At 46.1% G+C, this 23,204-nt stretch overlaps 1 protein-coding gene across 1 annotated transcript in view; it reads left to right on the top strand.

Annotated features, from left to right (window-relative positions):
* The window catches only part of RBKS (ribokinase), a 65,372-nt gene that overhangs the window by 14,232 nt on the left and 27,936 nt on the right, over positions 1-23,204 (top strand). Inside the window, exons 3-6 of the mRNA XM_069768339.1 lie at positions 14,453-14,585; positions 15,459-15,522; positions 16,976-17,038; positions 17,855-18,019. Of these exons, the coding sequence (XP_069624440.1) occupies positions 14,453-14,585; positions 15,459-15,522; positions 16,976-17,038; positions 17,855-18,019 (425 nt within the window). The remainder of the gene's footprint in view (positions 1-14,452; positions 14,586-15,458; positions 15,523-16,975; positions 17,039-17,854; positions 18,020-23,204) is intronic.

Here is a 23,204-nt window from a genome sequence, read left to right as displayed (position 1 = left end):
GGAAAAAGTTTCTTCAGTTCCATACAGGTTCAAACCCCTCTGAAGTTCCAATAAAATCTATCCTAGAGTTTCTACAGAAAGGGAAAGTATTAGGTCTGTCAGTTAACACACTAAAAGTTCAGGTGTCCGCTCTGGGAGCCCTCTATGGCCATAATATTGCGGGTAATAAATGGGTATCCCGGTTTATCACGGCTTGTGAGCGAGCTACTCCGGTCCACATACCTAGAATAGCTCCTTGGGACCTAAACCTAGTTTTAGACTCTCTAACGGAACCTCCATTTGAGCCTATAGACACAATATCCCTGAAACACTTATCACTAAAGACAGCCTTCTTAGTAGCCTTAACATCGGCTAGAAGAGTCAGCGACATTCAGGCCTTGTCGATACATCAACCTTACCTTCTCACATTTCATGACAGACTAGTTTTAAAACCAGACCCCTTATACCTTCCTAAGGTAGCAGGGAAATTCCACAGGTCACAAGAAATACACCTTCCTACTTTCTTTAAAGACCCCTCTACTCCCGAAGAACAAAAATTTCACACTTTAGATGTCAGGAGAATAGTCTTACAATATATTGAGAAAACTAGTAGTTGGAGGCAGAGTAGGGCTCTGTTCATTTCCTTTCAGGGAAGAAAGAAAGGGTATGGAGTCACGAAAGCAACATTGTCCAGGTGGATAAGAGATGCTATCCGGTTGGCCTACTCCATCAAGAATATAGAACCTCCGGAGGGCATTAAAGCACATTCCACTAGAGCCATGGCTTCCTCCTGGGCCGAAAAAGGGAACGTTCCAATTGAGGACATATGTAAGGCCGCAACCTGGTTGACTCCTTCCACTTTCTATAATCACTACAGGCTTAATCTTTCATCAGACTCTGACCTACACTTTGGCAGGACTATCCTCAGCACGGTGGTCCCCCCCTAGGTGTTGGTCTCTGGAAATCTCTCCAGTGGGTGCTGTCATGGCGAAGGGTAAATAGCCGTATTACTTACGGTAATGCTCTTTTAATGAGTCCATGACAGCACCCAGTCACATCCCTCCCTAAATAGATAAAAGCCAATGTAATTACTTCTATGAAGTTTATAACCTGATGATAGGTTGCAATATATGACTAACACTGGCGGTCCTCCGGGTACTCTGAAATTAAACTGAGGAGGAGAGGGGGACCGCCCCCTTTTATGTCTCTGTAGGTTTCCTGTTCCTTGGGGCGGATCCCTATCTCTCCAGTGGGTGCTGTCATGGACTCATTAAAAGAGCATTACCGTAAGTAATACGGCTATTATTTTTATATAGCCCTAATGCAGCGCCCCAGAGTCCTGGTCGTTGCAGTAATGTCGCTCTGCCACTAAGGGGAGTGATGTTATGTCAGATTGCACTAAAGGAGTTCACCTGACCAGGTATCACAGTCACACATTACACTTCACAGTCCGGCCACCAGGGGGAGCAAAAGGCACTATGTATTAGGCCACTCCTCACACTCTGGTAAAACTGGGGGTTGGATAGGAAGTTAGACAGAACGCAGCCTGGGAGAGCTCCAGGGAGGACCTGTCAGGGGTGGGTTCCTGGCAGGTACCTAGCAGAAAGGACAGAACGTACGGAGCCGCGCCTGCACTACCTTGCGGCGGCATCCTAAGGGAGGACACGAAGTGAAGGATATTGTGGAGAAGTGAGAAACGAAATCGCAGCACAAGGAGATAAACCAGTAGGAGTCGTGCCCCGAGATCGGCAACATCCTACTGAGGCGCGTAGCCGGTGACCGGAACGCCGAGGAAGTAAGACTTCAAGCATTACTTCAAACAGCGGCAGGACAGTTGATTTTAGGTTGGCTGTCTACCTTACATCACCTAAGAAGACATAGGGGGCAAGCGGGGAGAGGGGCATCTCTAGGGTCCCAGAATAGCTCCGAGCCTACCCGTCATATGGCGTCCTAGCCAGATAAACTTGGGGGACGGAGAAGAGAGAACGAATACGAAAGTTGTGAGGGCTATCCCGAATGCTCAGCAGGGAAGAACTACAACACACAGGCGCTAGTGGTAGGCACTGATTTCCACCTGCAAAGTGAACTCTGGATGTGCCGATCGGACCGGCCGGACTCAGCCAGCCCTGTTAGCAGTGCTCTGGATTGCGGATCCCGAAGTCTTCAGTAAAAAGGTAAAGAGACTGCAACCCTGTGTCCTTGTTATTACCTGCGCCTCACATCATCGCCACCTACACTACTGGGAAGCCCTGGGGATATACTTCCCTGTGGAAAGGTATACCATCTAGCTGCCATTCCATCACCCCAGCGGACCCCTAAGCAGCGTCGGTCACCCTGACCGAATACCACAGGTGGCGTCACGAACCCTTGACAAACTGTCATCACCCCTTTTATTGGACGCCCCTTAGCAGGGTCACGGACCGGGTCCAGCCACCGTGGCAACCCCAGCACCGAGACAGAGGACCGGTACCGAGTACTCCGCGGCCCTGCGTCTGGGGGCGCTCCACTAACATATTCCGCAGCGCTTTACAGTTTGCACACATTATCATCAAAGTCCTCGATAGGGAATTTAGATTGTGAGCCCCAATAAGTATGTCTTTGGAATGAGGGAGGAAACCTGCCCAAACACGGGGAGAACATAAAAACTCCTTGCAGATGTTGTTCTTGGTGGGATTTGAACCCAGGACCCCAGCGCTACTAATCACTGAGCCACCGTAATACGATCTCTCATTACCAGGGTGCCACACAAGTAACCTCTCATGATGGGTACAACCACTGAGCTGTCTCAAGAACTTCGCAACCTTATTGTTGCAAAACCTACTGATGGAATTGGTTACAGAAGGATTTCTAAACTACTGAAGTTTCCAGTGAGCACTGTTGGGGCCATAATCCATAAGTGGAAAGAACATCATTTCACCATAAACCAGCCATGACCAGGTGCTCCCCGCAAGATATCAGATACAAGAGGGAAAAGAATTCTCAGAAGAGTTGTCCAATAGCCAAGGACCACCTGTGGAGAGCATCATAAAGACCTGGAATCAGCAGGTACAATTGTTTAAAGAAAAATATAAGTTATGCACTCAAACCTGTGTGGCATGTATGCATGCTCACCATGCAAGACTCCATTGCTGAACAAAAAGCATGTTCAAGCGTGTTTAAAGTTTGGTCAACAACAATTAGACAAACCTGTGAAATACTGGGAGAATATAGTCTGGAGAGATGAGACCAAAATTTAACTCTTTGGATGCCAAAATCCACCCGATGCTTGGAGGCCAAAAGGCACTGCATATCACTCTAGAAACACCATACCAACAGTGAAGTGTGGAGGTGGCAACATCATGGTGTGGGGCTGTTTTTCAGCATATGGTACTGGCAAACTTCGCGTCGTTGAAGAATGAGTGAAGAAATATAACGAGACATTGAAAATAAATCTGCTGCCATCTACCAGGATGATGATGAGGATGGACATTTCAGCAAGACATTGATCCCAAACACACGGCCAAGGTAAAGCTACCAGAATAGCCGAGCCGATCACTGGACCTGAATCCAAGAGAAAATATATGGAAGGAACTAAAGCTCAGAGATCATAGAAGCCGCGGAAGTTTCAGGATGTGAAGTGTTTGTGTATGTATGTATGTATGTATGTATGTATATATATATATATATATATATATATATATATATATATATATATATATATATATATATATATATATATATACACACGCACGCGCGCGCATACATTATACCCACTGATTAACCCCTTCCTGCACTAGTGCAGCACAGGGACGGTGCGGTCTCCATCTGTCACTTTAAATTCACCGTTTCCTTCCCGATAAAGTAAAGCCTAGAGCCGGTGTTTTTCCCGTTCACCATGTGTATTAGTTTATATAAGAGCCTGGCAGGCATGAGGTCACTCGGAGTCGTGTTTATGACAGCGGTCGCCATGGCGACAGACTATGATGCCATCAGCAGGATATTTAATAAACCAGGAGCACAGGATCGGGAATAGTCAGGTCAGCCGTCAAATGTGAGCCTGCAGCAGGGAGAGATCTCGCTCTGGTGATGGGAACGGCTCTATATAACAAGATCACATCCAGCAGGAGCTAGATACGAGCTCGGAGAGAGAAAGGCGTCCTGATCGGGGGCCAAGATATCACAAGTAATGCTCCGTTCTTAATACTCAGCACATATACAATCTTGGCTGCCCTTGAAATTGTTCCAGAAAATTAATTATTTCTCCCAAAAAATGATTGCGGTTTCACATGTTTTGTTATACATGTTTATTTCCTTTGTTTGAATTGTAACTTCACAAAAAAAACAGACTAAAAAAGGCAAATTGGACAGAAATGGCCTGAAATTGTTGACACTTTCTGAATATTGTGGGTAAACAACTTTGCTTCAAACGTGATGTACGTTCAAACTCACCCGTGGCAAGTAACAGGTGTGGGCAATATGAAAATCACACTTGAAACCAGATAAAAGGAAATCGGTTGACTCAGTCTTTGCATTGTGTGTCTGTGTGTGCCACACTAAGCATGGAGAACAGAGAGAGGAGAAGAGAACTGTCTAAGGACTTGAACCAAAATTGTTTAAAAATATTGACTATCTACAGAGATCTTTATGCTCGTTTGTCTATAGTGAGCAACATAATCAAAAAGTTTACAACCCATTAAAGATCTTAACGCAGGATAGTCCGGATGGGGGATAGGCAGCACCATTGAAGGTCCAAAGAAACTCAGGCTTTCCCGCAGGCTTAGGGGTCAGTGCAAAATATTTGTCAACATTTGAATGAAATGAAACACTAGGGCAGGAGACCCAGGAGGACCCCACTGCTGACACAGACATAAAAAGCTAGACTGTGTTTGCCAAAATGTATATGAATAAGCCAGAATCCTTCTGGGAAAGTGTATTGTGGACAGATAAGACCAAGGTAGAGCTTTTCGGTAAAGCACATCACACTACTGTTTACGGAAAAGTGAATGAGGCCTACAAAAAAAAGAACACATTACCCACAATCAAGTATGGTGGAGGTTCAAAGATGTTTTCTGGCTGTCTTGGTGCTGGGTGCCTTGACTGTGTGCAAGGCATCATGAAATCTAAAGATTACCAATGGATTTAGGGTGGCAATGTAGTGCCCAGTGGTAGAAAGCTGGGTTTGCGTCCTAGGTCATGGGTCTTTCAGCAGGATAATAACTCCAAATATGTTTCAAGAAGCCCCCAGAAATGGATGGAAGTAAATAACTGGAGAGTATAAATGAGCGAACCCGAAAAGTAAAGTGCTGAACTCTGAAGATGGACATCTCCTGGAAGCCGTTTTACAGTTTGGGAGTCCGGGCAGTAGGGCGTGTGTTTTTTTTTTTTTTTTGTTTTGTTTTTTGTTTTGTTTTTTAAGCTGCAAAGTTAGGTCACCATTGATTTCTATGGGGTTGAAGTTCGGGTACTCTAAAATTTGGTAGAACTCGACAAACCCGAACTTCCAAGGGTTCGCTCATCCCTACTGGAGAGTTCTGAAGTGGTCAGCAATGAGTCCGGATCTAAATCCCATTGATCACATGTGGAGAAATTTTGAAATTGCTGTTGGGAGAAGACGCCTTCACATATGAGAGACCTAAAGCAGTTTACTAAAGAAGAGTCGTCCACAATCCCAGCTGAGAGGTGTAAGAAGCTTGTGGATGGTTATAGGAAGCGATTCATTGCAGTTATTTATTTTAAAAGGGTGCAAGCAAATATTTAGTTGGGAGTGCCGACAATCTTGTCCGGCCCATTTTGGCGGGTTTGTGTGAAATTATGTCCAATTTGCCTTTTTTATGTTCTTTGTTGTTCCTATACACACAAAGGAAATAAACGTGTGTAACAAAACATGTGTAATTGTAATCATTTTCTATGAGAAATACTTCTATTTTCTGGAACAATTTCACGGGTGCCAACACTTTCGGCCATGACTGTATAGAGGGTTTGTTCAGACGAGACCGTAGCTGTGCAGCAGCCAGTAGCACAATTACTGCACTAAGGGCAATGCTGCCTGTATATGTGTGTGCTGCTGCGGGTTTACTGAGGTTGTGGTTGTGATCACATACTTATTAAACACTGAATATATTGTGATACTGCGGAAAACAGCACTCATGCATTATATGTGCCTAATATTAGTGGCATTATTGTGCAGTACATGAAGCTTGGACATTCAGAAATTTGGGGACAGAAGATTCAGGTGCTATATACTGACCTGGCGTGTGTATGTATGTATGTATATATACCCTACCGTTCAAAAGTTAAGGGTCACCCAGACAATTGTTTTCCATGATAACTCATACTTTTATTAAATGAGTTGCCAAATGAATGTAAAATCTAGTCCAGACATTGACAAGGTGCAAAAAAAAAAGATTTTTATTTTAAATAATAATTTTCTCCTTCAATCTTTGCTCCCTTTGCAGCAATTCCAGCATTGCAGACCTTTGGCATTGTAGCAGTTAATTTGCGGAGGTAATTCTGGAGAAGTTTCCCCCCATGCTTCCAGAAGCCCCTCCACAAGTTGGTTTGGCTGATGGGCACTTTTTTTGGCACCATACGGTCAAGCTGCTCCCACAATGGTGCTGAGATCTGGTGACTGTGCTGGCCGCTCCATTACAGATAGATACCAGCTGCCGGCTTCTTCCCTGAATAGTACTTGCATAATTTGGAGGTGTGCTTTGGGTCATTGTCCTGTTGTAGGATGAAATTGGCTCCAATCACGCGCAGTCCACAGGGTATGGCATGGCGTTGTAAAATGGAGTGATAGCCTTCCTTATTCAAAATCCTTTTTACCTTATACAAATCTCCCAGCACCAACGCAACCCCAGACCATCACATTACCTCCACCATGCTTGACAGATGGCGTCACGCACTCTTCCAGCATATTTTCAGTTCTGCGTCTCACAAATGTTCTTCTGTGTGATCTAAACACCTCAAACTTGGATTCGTTGTCCATAACACTTTTTCCAATCTTCCTCTGTCCAATGTCTGTGTTCTTTTGCCCATATTAATCTTTTCCTTTTATTAGCCAGTCTCAGATATGGCTTTTTCTTTGCCGCTCTGCCCTGAAGGCCAGCATCCCGGAGTCGCCTCTTCACTGTAGATGTTGACACTGGCGTTTTGCGTGTACTATTTAATGAAGCTGCCAGTTGAGGACCTGTGAGGTGTCGATTTTTCACACTACAGACTCTAATGTACTAGTCTTGTTGCTCGGTTGTGCAGCGCGGCCTCCCACTTCTCTTTCTACTCTGGTTAGAAAAAGAGGAGTGGGTCAGAGAAAGACCTCAAAAAACGACCAAAAAGTCCACAAGTAGCAATATATAAATAATCTTCATTTATTAAAATATAACAAACAGGTGAGGGCAGGACGCCGCATGACGTACAAAAATACCGCAAAGTTGTGTGACTGCACCGAGGACGCACGGAGCCAGGGGACCAAGGCCACCCACATCCCACCCAGGGGGTGTATTGAATGTATACCACATGTGTTAACTGAAGGGAATATAAAATATCAAAAGGGAAACTGTCATGATCCCAATGGCAGGGGATCACTAAAGGACAAGCACAGATACAAACAAGCTCTAGGGCGATGGAACCTGAGCTGACCGCGACCCTGAACCTAACACACAAATAAAAGTAGCCGGGGAACGTGCCTACGATGATCCTAGACGTCTCGCTCCAGCCGAAGATCTAACTTCCCCTATTAGAAGAAACACAGACCTCTCTTGCCTCCAGAGAAATACCCCACAGAAATAGCAGCCCCCCACATATGACGGTGAAATGAGAGGAAAGCACATACGCAGTATGAAAACAGTTTCAGCAAAATGAGGCCCGCTAAAGCTAGATAGCAGAGGATACAAAAGTGAACTGCGCGGTCAGCGAAAAACCCTTCAAAAAACCATCCTGAAATTACTTGAACTCATGTGCCAACTCATGGTACATGAGGAGCAATTTCAGCCCACTAGAGCAACCAGCAGCAGAGAATCGCATATCTGCAGGCTGGACTAAAAAACCAAATAAAGCAAAACACCAAAACAGGAAAATCCAAACTTAGCTTGACCAGAAGGTTCTAGGAGCAGGGAGCAGAGGTAACAAGACACACTGGATACATTGATAACCGGCGAGGAAAGCCAGAGCAAAGCCAGGTTAAATAGGAAACTCCCATATCCTGATGGAACAGGTGGAACCCAGAGACCCAGGAAAGACAAGTCACCCAGTACCATCAGTAACCACCAGAGGGAGCCCAAAAACAGAACTCACAACAGGAAACAAACCTGTTCCAATGCACAAGTATAGTACACATGAACTGCCTCACATCTCATCGGAGGTAATTACCATTCTTATACTTTTCTACAATCACTGTTTCTAAGTCTGATGGGATTATGTACTCCTCTTTTTCTATTTTAGTTTCAATAACTTTTTATTTTCAATAACACAGCAATTGAACAACAGATTCCCTTACAAGGGAGTTCAATAAGCTTAAATCTAAACAAAGAGGAAAAACCATACATATACTAACTCAAATTCGAAAATACAGATATGACGAGACAAGAACATGGGGGGGACATAAAAGAGGGAAAATGGGGAAGGAAATGAGATTCTGCACTTTACTTTATGGTAAGCTGCAGTACATTTACAAGTCAGGATTATACTTTGCTCCGTTTTATGAGTTCCGCCTCCCACCTCCCCGCACCCCACCCAACGTAGGCTCAACCCCACTCGTTTTCTATTTTGTACTACCGACCGGTCCATATATTTTGTCCTGTATCGTTACCAGCGGTATTACGCTTTTCATATCCACTCTTTTGAGTTCTTGGGATGGTATCTATCATGCTGATCGAAGTCGTGTTTCTGTTTAACTACTCTGGTTAGAGCCTGTCTGTGCTCTGTTCTGAAGGGAGTAGTACACACCGTTGTAGGAAACCTTCAGTTTCTTGGCCTTCTTTTCTAAGAACAAGAATAGACTGTCGAGTTTCACATGAAAGCTCTTAGTTTCTGGCCATTTTGAGAGTTTAATGGAACCAACAAATGTAATGCTCCAGATTCTCAACTAGCTCCAAGGAAGGTCAGGTTTATAGGTTCTCTAATCAGCCAAACTGTTTTCAGCTGTGCTAACATACTTGCACAAGGGTTTTCAAGGGTATTCTAACCATTCATTAGCCTTCTTACACAGTTAGCAAACACAAAGTGCCAAAGTACTGGAGTGATGGTTGGAAATGGGCCTCTATACACCTATGAAGATATTGCATTAAACCAGACGTTTGCAGCTAGGATAGTCATTTATCACTTTAACAATGTATAGAGTGTATTTCTGAAACATTTAATGTTGGCTTCATTGGAAAAAGGAAATTTCTAAGTGACCCTAAACTTTTGAACGGTTGTGTGTGTATATGTATATATCCTGTATATATATTTTTTGTACACACGTGGTCAAAATTGTTGGTTCCCCTGTCCAGGCCTATTTCATGTTTTATTTTTTTTGTTAAATTCTGTGGAAGCCTGTCTGAAAAGCAATGTCGGACTTTCATTTGTTCATTTTCATAGATCTTTTATTTATTATTACTTTTGTCAGATTCCAGTTATTTCTGTGACCATTGTGGGTTTTTCTGTCATTAAACGAGGGGGACCAACAATTTTGACCACGTGTGTATGTATATGTAGAAGTACTGGGCCGTACATCTTAATATTTGAACCTCCGGCCCCCAGTATATAACATTCGCCATGCCCTCAGAGCTCACGGATACCAGCGCGGTCCTGTAATAGGAACCACTTGGGGAACAAGTCTGTCCATGACATTTTCTCCTCCGGAATCTTCTGCCATCACCTGTGAGTGATGTTATTGAGAAGTGGAAGGAACCGCAGCAACTCAGCCAAGAAGTGGAGACCCCGTAATGTTACAGAGCCGGGGGCAGAGGACAGAAAAGTCACCACCGCTCTGCTGACCCCGTAGCTGCAGAGTCCAGATGTCCTCTGGTATCAGCACAGACACTGCGCCCTCGCTGGGAGCTTCGCTGCCATGTAGCTTCATGCAGCCGTACGTCACCAAGCACAATGCCGAGCGCCGGACGGTGTAAAGCCGCCACCACTGGACTCTGGAGGAGACGGGTTATGTGCAGTGACGGATCACACTCCTCTATCTGCGTCTGATGGAGGAGTCTGGCTTTGGTGATTCCAGGAGGACGTTGCCCCCTGACTGCATTGTGCCCCCTGTACAGATGAGGGACAAGGATAATGCTATGTGTTTTCATGGGGCGGCCTTGGACCCTCAGCTCCTGACCTTTTCTTAAAAGGTAAGTAAAATCTAAAAAAAATGAACCTTGTATTTATCACTGTCTGAACGAACAACATATCGTAATATTTATCCTCTCCTGGGAACATCAGATTAGCCGAGTTGCCATATAATTTTCACTTTGCCTCCCAAAAAGTGAAATAAAAATATATCAAAGTTGTTTGGACTCCAAAATGGCGATGATAAAAAGAACGAACCCCGACAACTCTATCAATCAAGTTCTAGCTCCTGGAAGTCGAGGAGATAAAATCAGGAGTGACGAGGAGCCAACTGGGACTCAAACCGTGGCCGGCAGCTGGGGTTCTGGGATCATTCAGATTTTGGATTTATGGGATATTTGTGGGGTTGGCAAAGAAGAATGAATGGTGGAGAATCAGAAAATGGAAGGGGGATCATCCTGCAAACGCCACATGAAGGTGTGCTGGGGGAGAGCGCGGGAGCTGCCGGGGGCGCTGTCTGGACACAGAGCGCTCAGGCTTCACCCTATGGACACCTCGTTCTCATACACATGGAGGGGCTCGCTTCTGCCACCCTCTATAGGGGCCGACATTCCCACAATTATTTTTTTTTTTGTGTAAAAACTCATTAAACAAAGAGCAGGTGGGAACTTCTGAGCTCTTTATTGGAAGCAGGAATCCTCTAAGTTGGCAGATCTGATGAGCGCAGTTCAGCGCAGGGTCACAATGTGCAGAGTCTCCCCACCGGCGCAGGCAGAAGACAATACCCCACTAATCACTTCCCAATCTTTAAAATGGCCCCGAGGAGGTTAATGCACCTTTTATGTTACAGAGTATTAGCTCTCGGGACTGGAGGTGGAATCTGGTCTTACAAAGCTTTTACCTGAGATGAAAAGTTTCACAATTACCAGTGTTTCCACGCTGCAGTGTTTTATGGCAGAATTCTGCTTTTTATTTTTTCCGTTTCGCCCATTCACCCCAGCACTACTCTTGTTGCCGAGGCTAAAGCACATTTCTCAGTAACCCACTAGTGTTTAGTAGTCCCTCTCCCCATCTGCCACTCACCTTTTATCTCTAATCTCCTCTCGGCCTTTCACCTCCAAACTCCCAAACTTCCCACACTTTCATAGATATATTCGTGGCAATATTCATCAAAACCTGAACTCCTCGTGTTTCCTCCTTCCGCTAACCTACCTGTGCCCGATATTGCCATCTCCGTGTGTGGCTCTACCATTACTCCCCTGCAGCACACTGGTCTTGTTGTCATATTTGACTCAGATCTTTCCTTCACCCCCCACATCTGATCACTCGTTCATGTCCTCTACATCTCAAAAACATCTCTAGAATTCAACCTTTTTTTACCTTTGACTCTGCAAAACCTCTTACTGTCTCTTACTCATTCTCATCTGGACTATTGCAACTTTCTACTCTATTATTATTATAATTATATTTATTATCATAGCGCCATTTATTCCATGGTGCTTTACATGTGGTGTAACTAGAGTCCGATGGGCCCCGGTGCAAAATTTGGACCTGGGCCCTTTCCCTGCATGTTAGTCAGATGTATGGGCCCCTGTAGTGTTTCAGTCCCCCTATCATCCTGGTATGTCCGTCTCCCATCCTGGAATTTACATCCCTTCAGCCTGTTATGTGTTCCCTCATCCTGGGCTCCATCCTGATATGTATTCCCCCCCCCCCCCCCCAATATCATGGTATATGCTCCCCCACCCAACATCATGGTATATATGTCTGTGTGCCCCCCATTCTGCATATAAAAAAAAAAGGCAAACTTCCTACTCTCCTTCCCTCCCCATTGCCCTGATGCGCGTCTCCGTCTTCTGAGGCCGGCAGCTGACTTAAGCGTTCAAGCGACGGGCGCACATGACGTCACATGTATGCTGACGTCAGCTGCTGGGCTCTGATTGGCCGGTAGCATGTATTGCTGCGCACGAACTTAGCTGCAACACACTTCAACTGGATGTGCGTCCAAGGATGCACATCCAGCTGAAGTAGTGGCTGTCGTCGGCGAGCACAGCCGCAGCGCGACCACAGTCGTTACGCCACTCTCTACTGATTGGCCTCCCTCTTAATAAACACTCTCCTCTCCAATCTGTCCTGAATGCAGCAGCCAGGATCATATTCCTGTCCAGCAGCTACACCGATGCTCCTATCCTGTGCCAGTCATTACACTGGTTGCCCATGTGCTACAGAGTTCAGTAGAAACTCGTCACTCACCCACAAAACGTTCAACGCTTCAGCACCACATCTTCTACCTCATCTGTCTACTACCGTACCCTTGACCTAAGACTAACATCCTCAATTATTCGAAGACTTCCCACGCGCTGCACCAATTTCTGCAATGCATTACCCTGGACAATTTGATTACTTCCCAATACCCACAGTTTTAAGCATGGTCCAAAAACGCACTTTAGACTGGCCCATCTGTAGTGTACAGCGTTGCTGAGTATGTTGGCGCCATGGAAGATAAAAATGATCAGTGACCATTCTCATTCATTTCCAAAGGTTGTAAGACCTGTACAGATGTAATATGTCTCACTGCTGGGGGTTTGCTACAGTTGAATCCTCTTGATCTGATGCCAGGGCTTTTTTTTTACTGTTCCGCTTACATGTCTGTACGAGGCTTTTTTTTTTATATGGGAGAAATTGTTTTATTTTCGGCGCTGTCTAGGCAGCACGTACACATTACTGTCATTTCATTTGTTTGTGATGTAGAGGGAGAAAAAGAGAATTTGGGGAGTGTTGTTTTTGTTTTCATACTTTCGCGATACACCCTGAATACCTGGTGACTTATTTCTCTGGTTTATTACTGTCATTTGGTGATTTACTATGTCTAGATTTTTGTTGTGTCTGTTTTACACCAAGTTTTGTTTTGTTTCTTCTGTTTTATATTTGCATAGATTTTTCGTTTATATAATTATTTTTCTCATATACTTCTGGAAGACATGACATTTTTTTATTTGGGCATTCTTATAGAATATCCAAACTTTTTTATTTAACTATTTAATTATCAATCCGCCTTTGCAAAGTTCTGAATCTATGTAATCTATTTTATTACATTGTTCTCTCCCAAAATAGCTGAAAGTCCTATCTGCCCAATTCATGGCATTTTAGTAGCTGCTTTATACCGCAGCGCTAGTAAAAATCCGTCCTCTCTCCCCCTTCTCTGCTCCCGTCTCCCAGGCTCGCACAGGGAGAATCTGTTTACGGATCCTTACTAGAGCAGCAGGTCAAAGCGGCTTGTAAAAGAGCATTAACTAGGCGGATAAAGCAGCACTTTCTGCGCTTCTTACTGTGTGTGAGAGAGAAAGGGAAGTGAATAAGGTGGTGGAGTATTTTACAAAGATTCATAACTTTGCAAAATCTGATCAATAATTCTTAAAGGTCCCACTTACACATTAGGTAACTGGCTGCTCGGCCGACGGCTTCTGTTCTCTCTGAGATTGAGCAGCTACCAGACTCCTCTCGGAGCACAAGGACCTGACATCTGGGGTAACGTACACCCGGCTTCAGAGGCGACACCATGCTGCCAATCTGCAGTACTTAGGCTGTGCTGATTTTTCGCGTTTTTTTTCCGTATTTTTTGCGATAAAAACGCTATAAAACCGCAAAAAAAAAGCATAGAATATGCATTCCATCATTTTGAATGAATTCTGCATGTTTTGTGCACATGATGCGTTTTTTTCCGCAAAAAAAAGCATCGCGGTAAAAAAACGCAGCACAGGGTCGTCGTTACTTCTCTGGGCACAAAGTTCACTTTATGTTTCGCCATTGTAACACTTTTTCAGGAGGGATCCACCTGACAAAGTCGCCATTTCCACATACCCTAAAAACCATTTTATTTTCTCCAGATTAAAAAAAAGAGCAAAATCCATGATCGTCCACAAAGTATATTAGGAAGTTATAAAACTTTTGCAATCATTACTGAGTTTAAGTAAGATTTCAGGATCCCTCAGGGAAGTCGGTGATCCATGGTCACTGGGGCAGAGCTCTGCGAACCCGCCGACATCGCCAATGAGTGGGTCCGGCGCGGTGTCTCATCCGGACTAATGATCAGGAGAGCCCTGGGGGGTCTCGGTAGGACGACTGTTCCCTCTCCAGGGACCACTGACTTCCCATCTTGTGTCTCCTTTGTGCCGCACAGTGTCAGCAGTGTGTCACCCAATTTATCAGCATTTTAATATTGATGTTTCCACAGCATTACCCCTCGTCTGCCCCGAGCCGGAGAGACCATACACGGGAGCAAGTTTTTCATAGGTTTCGGGGGCAAAGGCGCGAATCAGTGCATCCAAGCGTCTCGCCTGGGGTCCCGCACCGCCATGGTCTGCAAGGTAACGCAATGTCGGTCTCGCACCACCTCGGTCTGCAAGGTAACGCAATGTCCGAGCACTCGTCCTCGGAATCTTACAATCCGCACGTGATTCCTTAGTGTCCCAAAGGAAATTCCTTCAGTACCGGGACTAAATAAACCCTGAGCCCTCCGCTAAGTAACTGTCTCCTCCACATATTATCCCTCTGAATCACTGCCGTTCTTACACCGTGACCTCACACCAGAGCCACACAACCATGTCAGGAATGTGGAATTAAAGGGGAGGTCTGGGATAAGTACAGAAGGTTTGTCAGAAACAGCGCCACATCTGTCCCAGTGTCTGGCCATGTCTGGTACTGCAGCTCATCACCATTTAGGTCAATACTAGGGGAGAAAAAATAAACCGATCTTCTACCTAATGCTTACCGATATTCTGAAGTCCAAAATTTGGAACCTTAGACCTCGCCAAAGCCTCAGTAAGACCCCACAGAAATCCCCAAATCTCACACATTGGAGCAACCCCTTTTCCTACTCAGATTACAACAAAATTAGGACTTTCAGTTAAAATGTTTTTACCTTTCTTCCACAAGGGCAGATTCTGAGGCCTCTGCATTGTCATTACTCTGTTATTCCTCCTAGAAATGTATCAATGACGTTTTATAACGGAACGTCACATCAATGTAACAAGGTGAAGGGTAACACTCGGCGTTTACAGGAGGAATAACCGAGGAACTGAAGAGAAGCTCCGGTGTCCGCCTAGTCAGCGCTGCTTCGGCTAGGACTCGTTATATGGATTAATGTTTCTATTTTGTGACAGCAAGCGGAGGTTTTATAAAGTGCATGTTACACAGTGGCGATTTCCAAATGTCTCATCCAGATCTCTCTCTGGTTTCAGGTCGGTGACGACTCTTTTGGGAACAACTATATTGAAAACTTCAGGAAGAACGGTGTCTGCACAGGTAGCAGAGTTACTGCCCACGATCTGCCCAGGTTTACACAGTCGGGGTGCTCATCTGACGCCATACTGGAAATGATGGGAGTGATTAGTGGATTTTTGCTCCTCTATTTGCTGGTGTGTTGTCCATCGCTCTCGGTCATGTGATCGCGGCGGACCACCGCGCTGATGTCGCCAGTGGTATACACCTCTCCATAAAATTACACCGTAAAAGGAACATTGTCTCCAGCAGCTCAGAGTATTTAAGGAACAAGAGTGCTGATCTTGTGGAAAGAGCAGGATCATCGGCAACACAGAGCATCTAAGGAGAGTGGGGTGCAGATTGTGTGGGAGGTTAGAGGGAGAGTTACAGAGTGAAAAAGAACGCCAGCAGCAGCACAGAGTATTTCAGGAGAGGAATGTGCTGATCATGTGAGAGGTCAGAGTCTGAGAGCTACATAGTGGACGAGGCGGGGTACCCTACAGCACAGAGTATTTCAGGAGAGGAGTGTGCCGATCTTGTGAGAGGTCAGAGATGGAAGAGCTACATAGTGACGAGGCGGGGTACCCTACAGTACAGAGTATTTCAGGAGAGGAGTGTGCTGATCTTGTGAGAGGTCAAAGATCGAGAGCTGCATAGTCACGAAGCGGGGTACCCTACAGCACAGAGTATTTCAGGAGAGGAGTGTGCCGATATTGTGAGAGGTCAGAGATGGAAGAGCTACATAGTGACGAGGCGGGGTACCCTACAGTACAGAGTATTTCAGGAGAGGAGTGTGCTGATCTTGTGAGAGGTCAGAGACTGAGAGCTCCATAGTGACGAAGCGAGGTACCCTACAGTACAGAGTATTTCAGGAGAAGAGTGTGCTGATCTTATGAGAGGTCAGAGATCGAGAGCTCCATAGTGACGAAGCGGGGTACCCCAGCAGTGCAGAGTATTTCAGGAGAGGAGTGTGCTGAACTTGTGGAAGGTAAGAGACTGAGAGCTACATGGTGACAAAGCTGGAGGTACCCTACCCTAACCGCGCTTTCTTCCCGCGCGCTGCCCTCTCTTCTGCACGCCGCCCTCTCTTCTGCACGCCGCCCTCTCTTCTGCACGCCGCCCTCTCTTCTGCACGCCGCCCTCTCTTCTGCACGCCGCCCTCTCTTCTGCACGCCGCCCTTTCTTCCATGCGGCGCCCTCTCTTCCGCGCGCCGCCCTCTCTTCCGCGCGCCGCCCTCTCTTCTGCACACCGCCCTCTCTTCCGCGCTTGTTGCCCTCTCCGCTCCGCTCCACACCTGTTCCCAATCAGCATCACACGATTTTTTACCTTTTCTCTTGGCACGATTCTCCCTACTGATGTGATCGGTGCAGGATTTCTGGAGGGACCTCAGACGCAGGGTGTAATATTTCTGTGATTATCCGTGTCCAGAGCGTCCCCATCACACGGCAGAGTCACGTGTCTGCGCCGTGATCACATTTTTTTATTCTCTCGCAGATTTCGCATTTCAGACCGGAGCAGCCGCCACCGGAGCCGCATCCATTATCGTGAACGCAGAAGGTGAAAACTTTATCCCTGAGAACAGAAAGCGACATATACAGGAAAATGATGTATATGACTTCACAGCTGAGGGTTCGGCACAATTGTGTCCAGTCTAGACAATCCTCTGAGAGCTGCATACGTCAGAGTTTGCTACAATGTATCAGACGGGTTTAGGCTCACAGAGCGTCGTATAGACTCTCAGCTGCGAATATTAAGTATTCGGTCAGGTTCCATTCACTAACAGCAAGCAGAGATCATAATCACAGTTAGTACACGTGGGGAATATTGTCCAGCGAGACCGCGGCACCGATCCTGGGGCAGTAGTGAGCATGTGCAAACCAGCACTAGTGATTGAAGCAGTGGTCGCACATGCTCACTACTGCTCCACGTGTAAATGGAATTTTGGGACCCTTGTTTTCAGGATTGGTGTGGGTCCCAACTACCAGGCACACATTCATCATCTGTACTTTAATAGGACCTTCCCTTTAAATTCCTTACTTATCACCCCACCAGCTACAAGGTAACATTGCCTGGTTTCCCCCCAAAAAACAGGTCCCAATATGGCGATGGAAAAATACAAAAGTTATGGCTGTCGGAAGCAAGGAACAAATGAAAGTGTAGAAACTAAACAATTGTCCCATCGTGAAGGGGTTAAGCTCCACCCGAATCCACAAAAACACTCAAAACAGATCTCGAATCCCCCCACTGTCACCCCTGTTTACATCATATGCACTCTCAGGGGTCTTAGTAATGGGGGTGATTGATAAACAGCTGACATCCAGGATTTGTTAGATTCTCGCTGACCGGACTGTCGCCATGATCTGTCTCCTGCAGGACAGAACGCCATTGTTATTGTTGCTGGGGCAAATCTCTTACTAAATTCAGAAGATCTAACAAAAGCATCAGAAGCTATAACCAGAGCCCGGGTCATGGTGTGCCAGCTGGAGATCAGCCCCGAAGTGTCGCTCCTGGCCCTGAGAATGGCGCACAAGAGCGGAGGTGAGATGATCAATGTCTGCAAATCACACGGAACTTCATGTGAGACTCAAATGTATAATTTATCAACTTGGGGCAGTATTATAGTAGTTATATTCTTGCACATAGGGGCAGTATTATAGTAGTTATATTCTTGTACATAGAGGCAGTATTATAGTAGTTATATTCTTATACATGGGGGCAGTATTATAGTAGATATATTCTTGTACATAGGAGCAGTATTATAGTAGTTATATTCCTGTACATAGGAGCAGTATTATAGTAGTTATATTCTTGTACATAGGGGCAGTATTATATTAGTTATATTCTTGTACATAGGGGCAGTATTATAGTAGTTATAATCTTGTACATAGGGGCAGTATTATAGTAGTTATATTCTTGTACATAGGAGCAGTATTATAGTAGTTATATTCTTGTACATAGGGGCAGTATTATAGTAGTTATATTCTTGTACATGGGGGCAGTATTATAGTAGTTATTAGTAGTTATATTCTTATGAGCTGTATGGGTTATTCCCTCGTTAATTCGTCATCAATTAAACAGCTAAAAGGTCAGGGGCTGATTCCAGGTGCGACACTTGCATTTAGAAGTTGTTTCTGAGAACCCACAACATGCGGCCAAAGAAGCTCTCAATGGAAGAGATAGAGACCATCATTAGGCTGAAAAATGAAGACATCCATCAGAGAGAAAGCAGATATGTTAGAATATTAGAAGCAGCCAAATCTACAGTTTTATACATTCTGCAAAAAAATAGCCCATTGGTGAGCTGGGAATTCAAAAAGATCCGAACGTCCACGGAACACAACAGTGGTGGATGATCACAGAATCCATCACATGAAGAAAAATAACCTTTCACACCCCCATCTCCCAAGTGAAGAACACTCTCCAGGAAGTCGGTGTTTCCGAATCTAAGCCTACAGTAAAGAGAAGACTTCATGAGAGCAAGTACAGAGAGTTCACCATAAGAGGCAAGTCAGCCTTAAAGGGAACCTGTCACCCCGTTTTTTAAAGATTAGATAAAAATAGTGTGAAATAGGGGCAGAGCTGGGCTTTACATTAGTGCCTTTTTGGTGCCTTTATTCCCCTGTTAGGCTGCCGAAATACCTTTGTGAACTGGCCGTTTTGTCCTGTCACTCAAGTTGGTCAGGTCAGGTCGGATCGGCGTGGTCAAATAGCGGTTCCTCCCCCACCTCTTGCGTCTCCCTGCGCAATTTAGTCCCGCTGTTGGCGTTGTGTTTAGCGCCTGCGCAGTAACGTCTAATTTGGCGCCTGCGTATTATGCTTTGCCCAACTGTGGGCATAGTATAATTTACATCACTGCGCATGCGCGGGTCGTAACTAGTGTTGAGCATTCCGATACCGCAAGTATCGGGTATCGGCCGATACTTGCGGTATCGGAATTCCGATACCGAGTTCCGATACTTTTGTGGTATCGGGAATCGGTATCGGATCCATATTAATGTGTAAAATAAAGAATTAAAATAAAAAATATTGATATGCTCACCTCTCCGGAGGCCCCTGGACATCACCGCTGGTATCCGACAGCCTTCTTTGCTTAAAATGAGCGCGTTTAGGGCCTTCCATGACGTCACGGCTTCTGATTGGTCGCGTGCCGCTCATGTGACCGCCACGCGACCAATCACAAGCCGTGACGTCATTCTCAGGTCCTAAACTCCTCATTCTAGGAATTTAGGACCTGAGAATGATGTCGCAGCTTGTGATTGGTCGCGTGGCGGTCACATGAGTGGCACGCGACCAATCAGAAGCCGTGACATCATGGAAGGCCCTAAACGCGCTCATTTTAAGCAAAGAAGGCTGCCGGTTACCAGCGGTGATGTCCAGGGGCCTCCGGAGAGGTAAGTATATCAATATTTTTTATTTTAATTCTTTATTTTACACATTAATATGGACTGGGTGCCCCGGAAGTGATCATATGGGCATAGTGTTTATCTGGATGCCGGTAAAATTTTCTCAGCCCGAACTGCGAGCGTAATTTTGGCACCAAACTTACGCTCGCAGTTCGGGCTGAGAAAATTTTACCGGCATCCAGATAAACACTATGCCCATATGATCACTTCCGGGGCACCCAGGCTAAAGTTACGACCCGCGCATGCGCAGTGATGTAAATTATGCTATGCCCACAGTTGGGCAAAGCATAATGCGCAGGCGCCAGAGGCGAATTCACTGCGCAACTGCTAAGAAAGAGCGCGATCTGTGCGATTCACAGATTGCGTTTACGACAGACACGCCGAGAAGCAGGGGGGAGGAACCGCTATTTGACCACGCCCATCCGACCTGACCAACTTGAGTGACAGGACAAAACGGCCAGTTCACAAAGGTATTTCGGCAGCATCCCGGGGGAATAAAGGCACCAAAAAGGCACTAATGTAAAGCCCAGCTCTGCCCCTATTTCACACTATTTTTATCTAATCTTTAAAAAACGGGGTGACCGGTTCCCTTTAAAAGTAGAGACCATAGATTATACTTTCTAAAAAAAAAATAAATAAAAAAAAAGTATCCAAAGAAGTAGCCCAGTTCTGGAAAAGATCAACCTGTACCAGCTTGATGGGAAGAAGAAAGTCTGGAGAAGGTTTGCAGCGGCTCCTGAACCTCAGCGCAGCACATCCTGTGTAACACATGGTGGAGGCGGTGTGATGGCTTCCTATGGCATCAGGTCACTTGTGGTTATTGATGTCACTGAAGACAGAAGCAGCCGGATGAATCCTGTGTGTACAGGGCGATAGTTTCTGCTCATATTCACCCAAATGCATCACGGCTGGACTGTGCTTCACAGGACAGATGGACAATGACCCAAAACATCCTGCGAAAGCAAAGAAGGGGAATATTCTGCAATGGCCCAGTCATCCCCACGTCTCAGCCCATCGAGCCGCATTCACAGGCTGAAGACAAAACAAAGTAGAAAGAGCCACAAACAAGTGAGAACTGAAGTCCGTTCATTAAAGTGGGCAAAGCCTCACAAGGGAGGAAACACAACAATGGTGACGTCCATGGCCTCCAGACTTCAGGCCGTCATTGCTACAAAGCCTCACACAAGAGGAGACCAGCAATGGTGACGTCCATGGCTCCAGACTTCAGGCCGTCATTGCTACAAAGCCTTACACCAGTGGAAACCAGCTATGGTGACATCCATGGCTCCAGACTTCAGGTCATCATTGCTACAAAGCCTCACACCGGAGGACACCAGTGATCATGACAGCCATGGCCTCCAGACTTCAGGCCGTCATTGCTGCAAAGCCTCACACAGGAGGAGACCAGCAATGGTGACATCCATGGCTCCAGACCTCAGGCCGTCATTGCTACAAAGCCTCACACCAGTGGAAACCAGCTATGATGACGTCCATGGCTCCCGACCTCAGGTCATCATTGCTGCAAAGCCTCACACAGGAGGAGACCAGCAATGGTGACATCCATGGCTCCCGACCTCAGGTCATCATTGCTGCAAAGCCTCACACCAGAGGAAACCAGCTATGATGACGTCCATGGCTCCAGACCTCAGGTCATCATTGCTGCAAAGCCTCACACAGGAGGAGACCAGCAATGGTGACATCCATGGCTCCAGACCTCAGGCCGTCATTGCTACAAAGCCTCACACCAGTGGAAACCAGCTATGGTGACATTCATGGCTCCAGACCTCAGGTCATCATTGCTGCAAAGCCTCACACCAGAGGAAACCAGCTATGGTGACATCCATGGCTCCAGACTTCAGGTCATCATTGCTGTAAAACCTAACACCAGAGGAAGTCCGTGATGGTGAAGGCCATGACCTCCAGACTTCAGGTCATCATTGCTGTAAAGCTTCACACCGGAGGATACTGGTGATGGCCATGGCCTCCAGATTTCCTTTCATCATTGCTGTAAAGCCTCACACCGGAGGATACCAGTGATGGTGACAGCCATGGCCTCCATACTTCAGCGCATCATTGCATTGAAAGCAGTGCTGGTGATGGCCATTTCCTCCAGACTTAAGGTCATCATTGCTACAAAGCCTCACCCAGGAGGACACCAGTGATGGTGACGTCCATGGCCTCCAGACTTCAGGTCATCATTGCTGTAAAACCTAACACCAGAGGAAAGCAGCAATGGTGACAGCCATGGCCTCCAGACTTTAGGTTGTCATTATACAAACCCTAAAGGTACCGTCACACTTAGCGACGCTGCAGCGATACCGACAACGATCCGGATCGCTGCAGCGTCGCTGTTTGGTCGCTGGAGAGCTGTCACACAGACAGCTCTCCAGCGACCAACGATGCCGGTAACCAGGGTAAACATCGGGTAACTAAGCGCAGGGCCGCGCTTAGTAACCCGATGTTTACCCTGGTTACCATCCTAAAAGTAAAAAAAAACCAAACACTACATACTTACCTACAGCCGTCTGTCCTCCAGCGCTGTGCTCTGCACTCCTCCTGTACTGGCTGTGAGCACAGCGGCCGGAAAGCAGAGCGGTGACGTCACCGCTCTGCTTTCCGGCTGACCGACGCTCACAGCCAGAGCAGGAGGAGAGCAGAGCACAGCGCTGGAGGACAGACAGCGGTAGGTAAGTATGTAGTGTTTGTTTTTTTTTACTTTTAGGATGGTAACCAGGGTAAACATCGGGTTACTAAGCGCGGCCCTGCGCTTAGTTACCCAATGTTTACCCTGGTTACCAGTGAAGACATCGCTGAATCGGTGTCACACACGCTGATTCAGCGATGTCTGCGGGGAGTCCAGCGACGAAATAAAGTTCTGGACTTTCTTCCCCGACCAGCGACAGCACAGCAGGGGCCTGATCGCTGCTGCCTGTCACACTGGACGATATCGCTAGCAAGGACGCTGCAACGTCACGGATCGCTAGCGATATCGTCTAGTGTGACGGTACCTTAAGGCTGTGTGCACACTATGCAGATTTACTGCGGATCTGCAGCGTTTTTTTCCGCACAGAAACGCTGCAGATCCGCAAAGTGATTTACAGTACAATGTAAATCAATAGGAAAAAAAAAATGCTGTGCTAATGGTGTGGAAAATTCCGCATGGAAAACGCTGCGGATCAAAAGAAGGAGCATGTCACTTCTTTTGTGCGGAACTGCAGTGTTTCTGCACCCTTCCATTATAGAAATCCACAGGGGTAAAATCCGCACAAAATCCAGAGCAAATCCACAACAAAAACGCGCAAAATCCACATAAAAAATGC

Source organism: Ranitomeya imitator, chromosome 5 (genome assembly GCF_032444005.1).
Source record: "Ranitomeya imitator isolate aRanImi1 chromosome 5, aRanImi1.pri, whole genome shotgun sequence".
Lineage (NCBI taxonomy): Eukaryota > Metazoa > Chordata > Amphibia > Anura > Dendrobatidae > Ranitomeya > Ranitomeya imitator.
The sequence above is the reverse complement of the archived record's forward strand: the minus strand, read 5'-3'. Positions and strand labels throughout refer to the sequence as shown.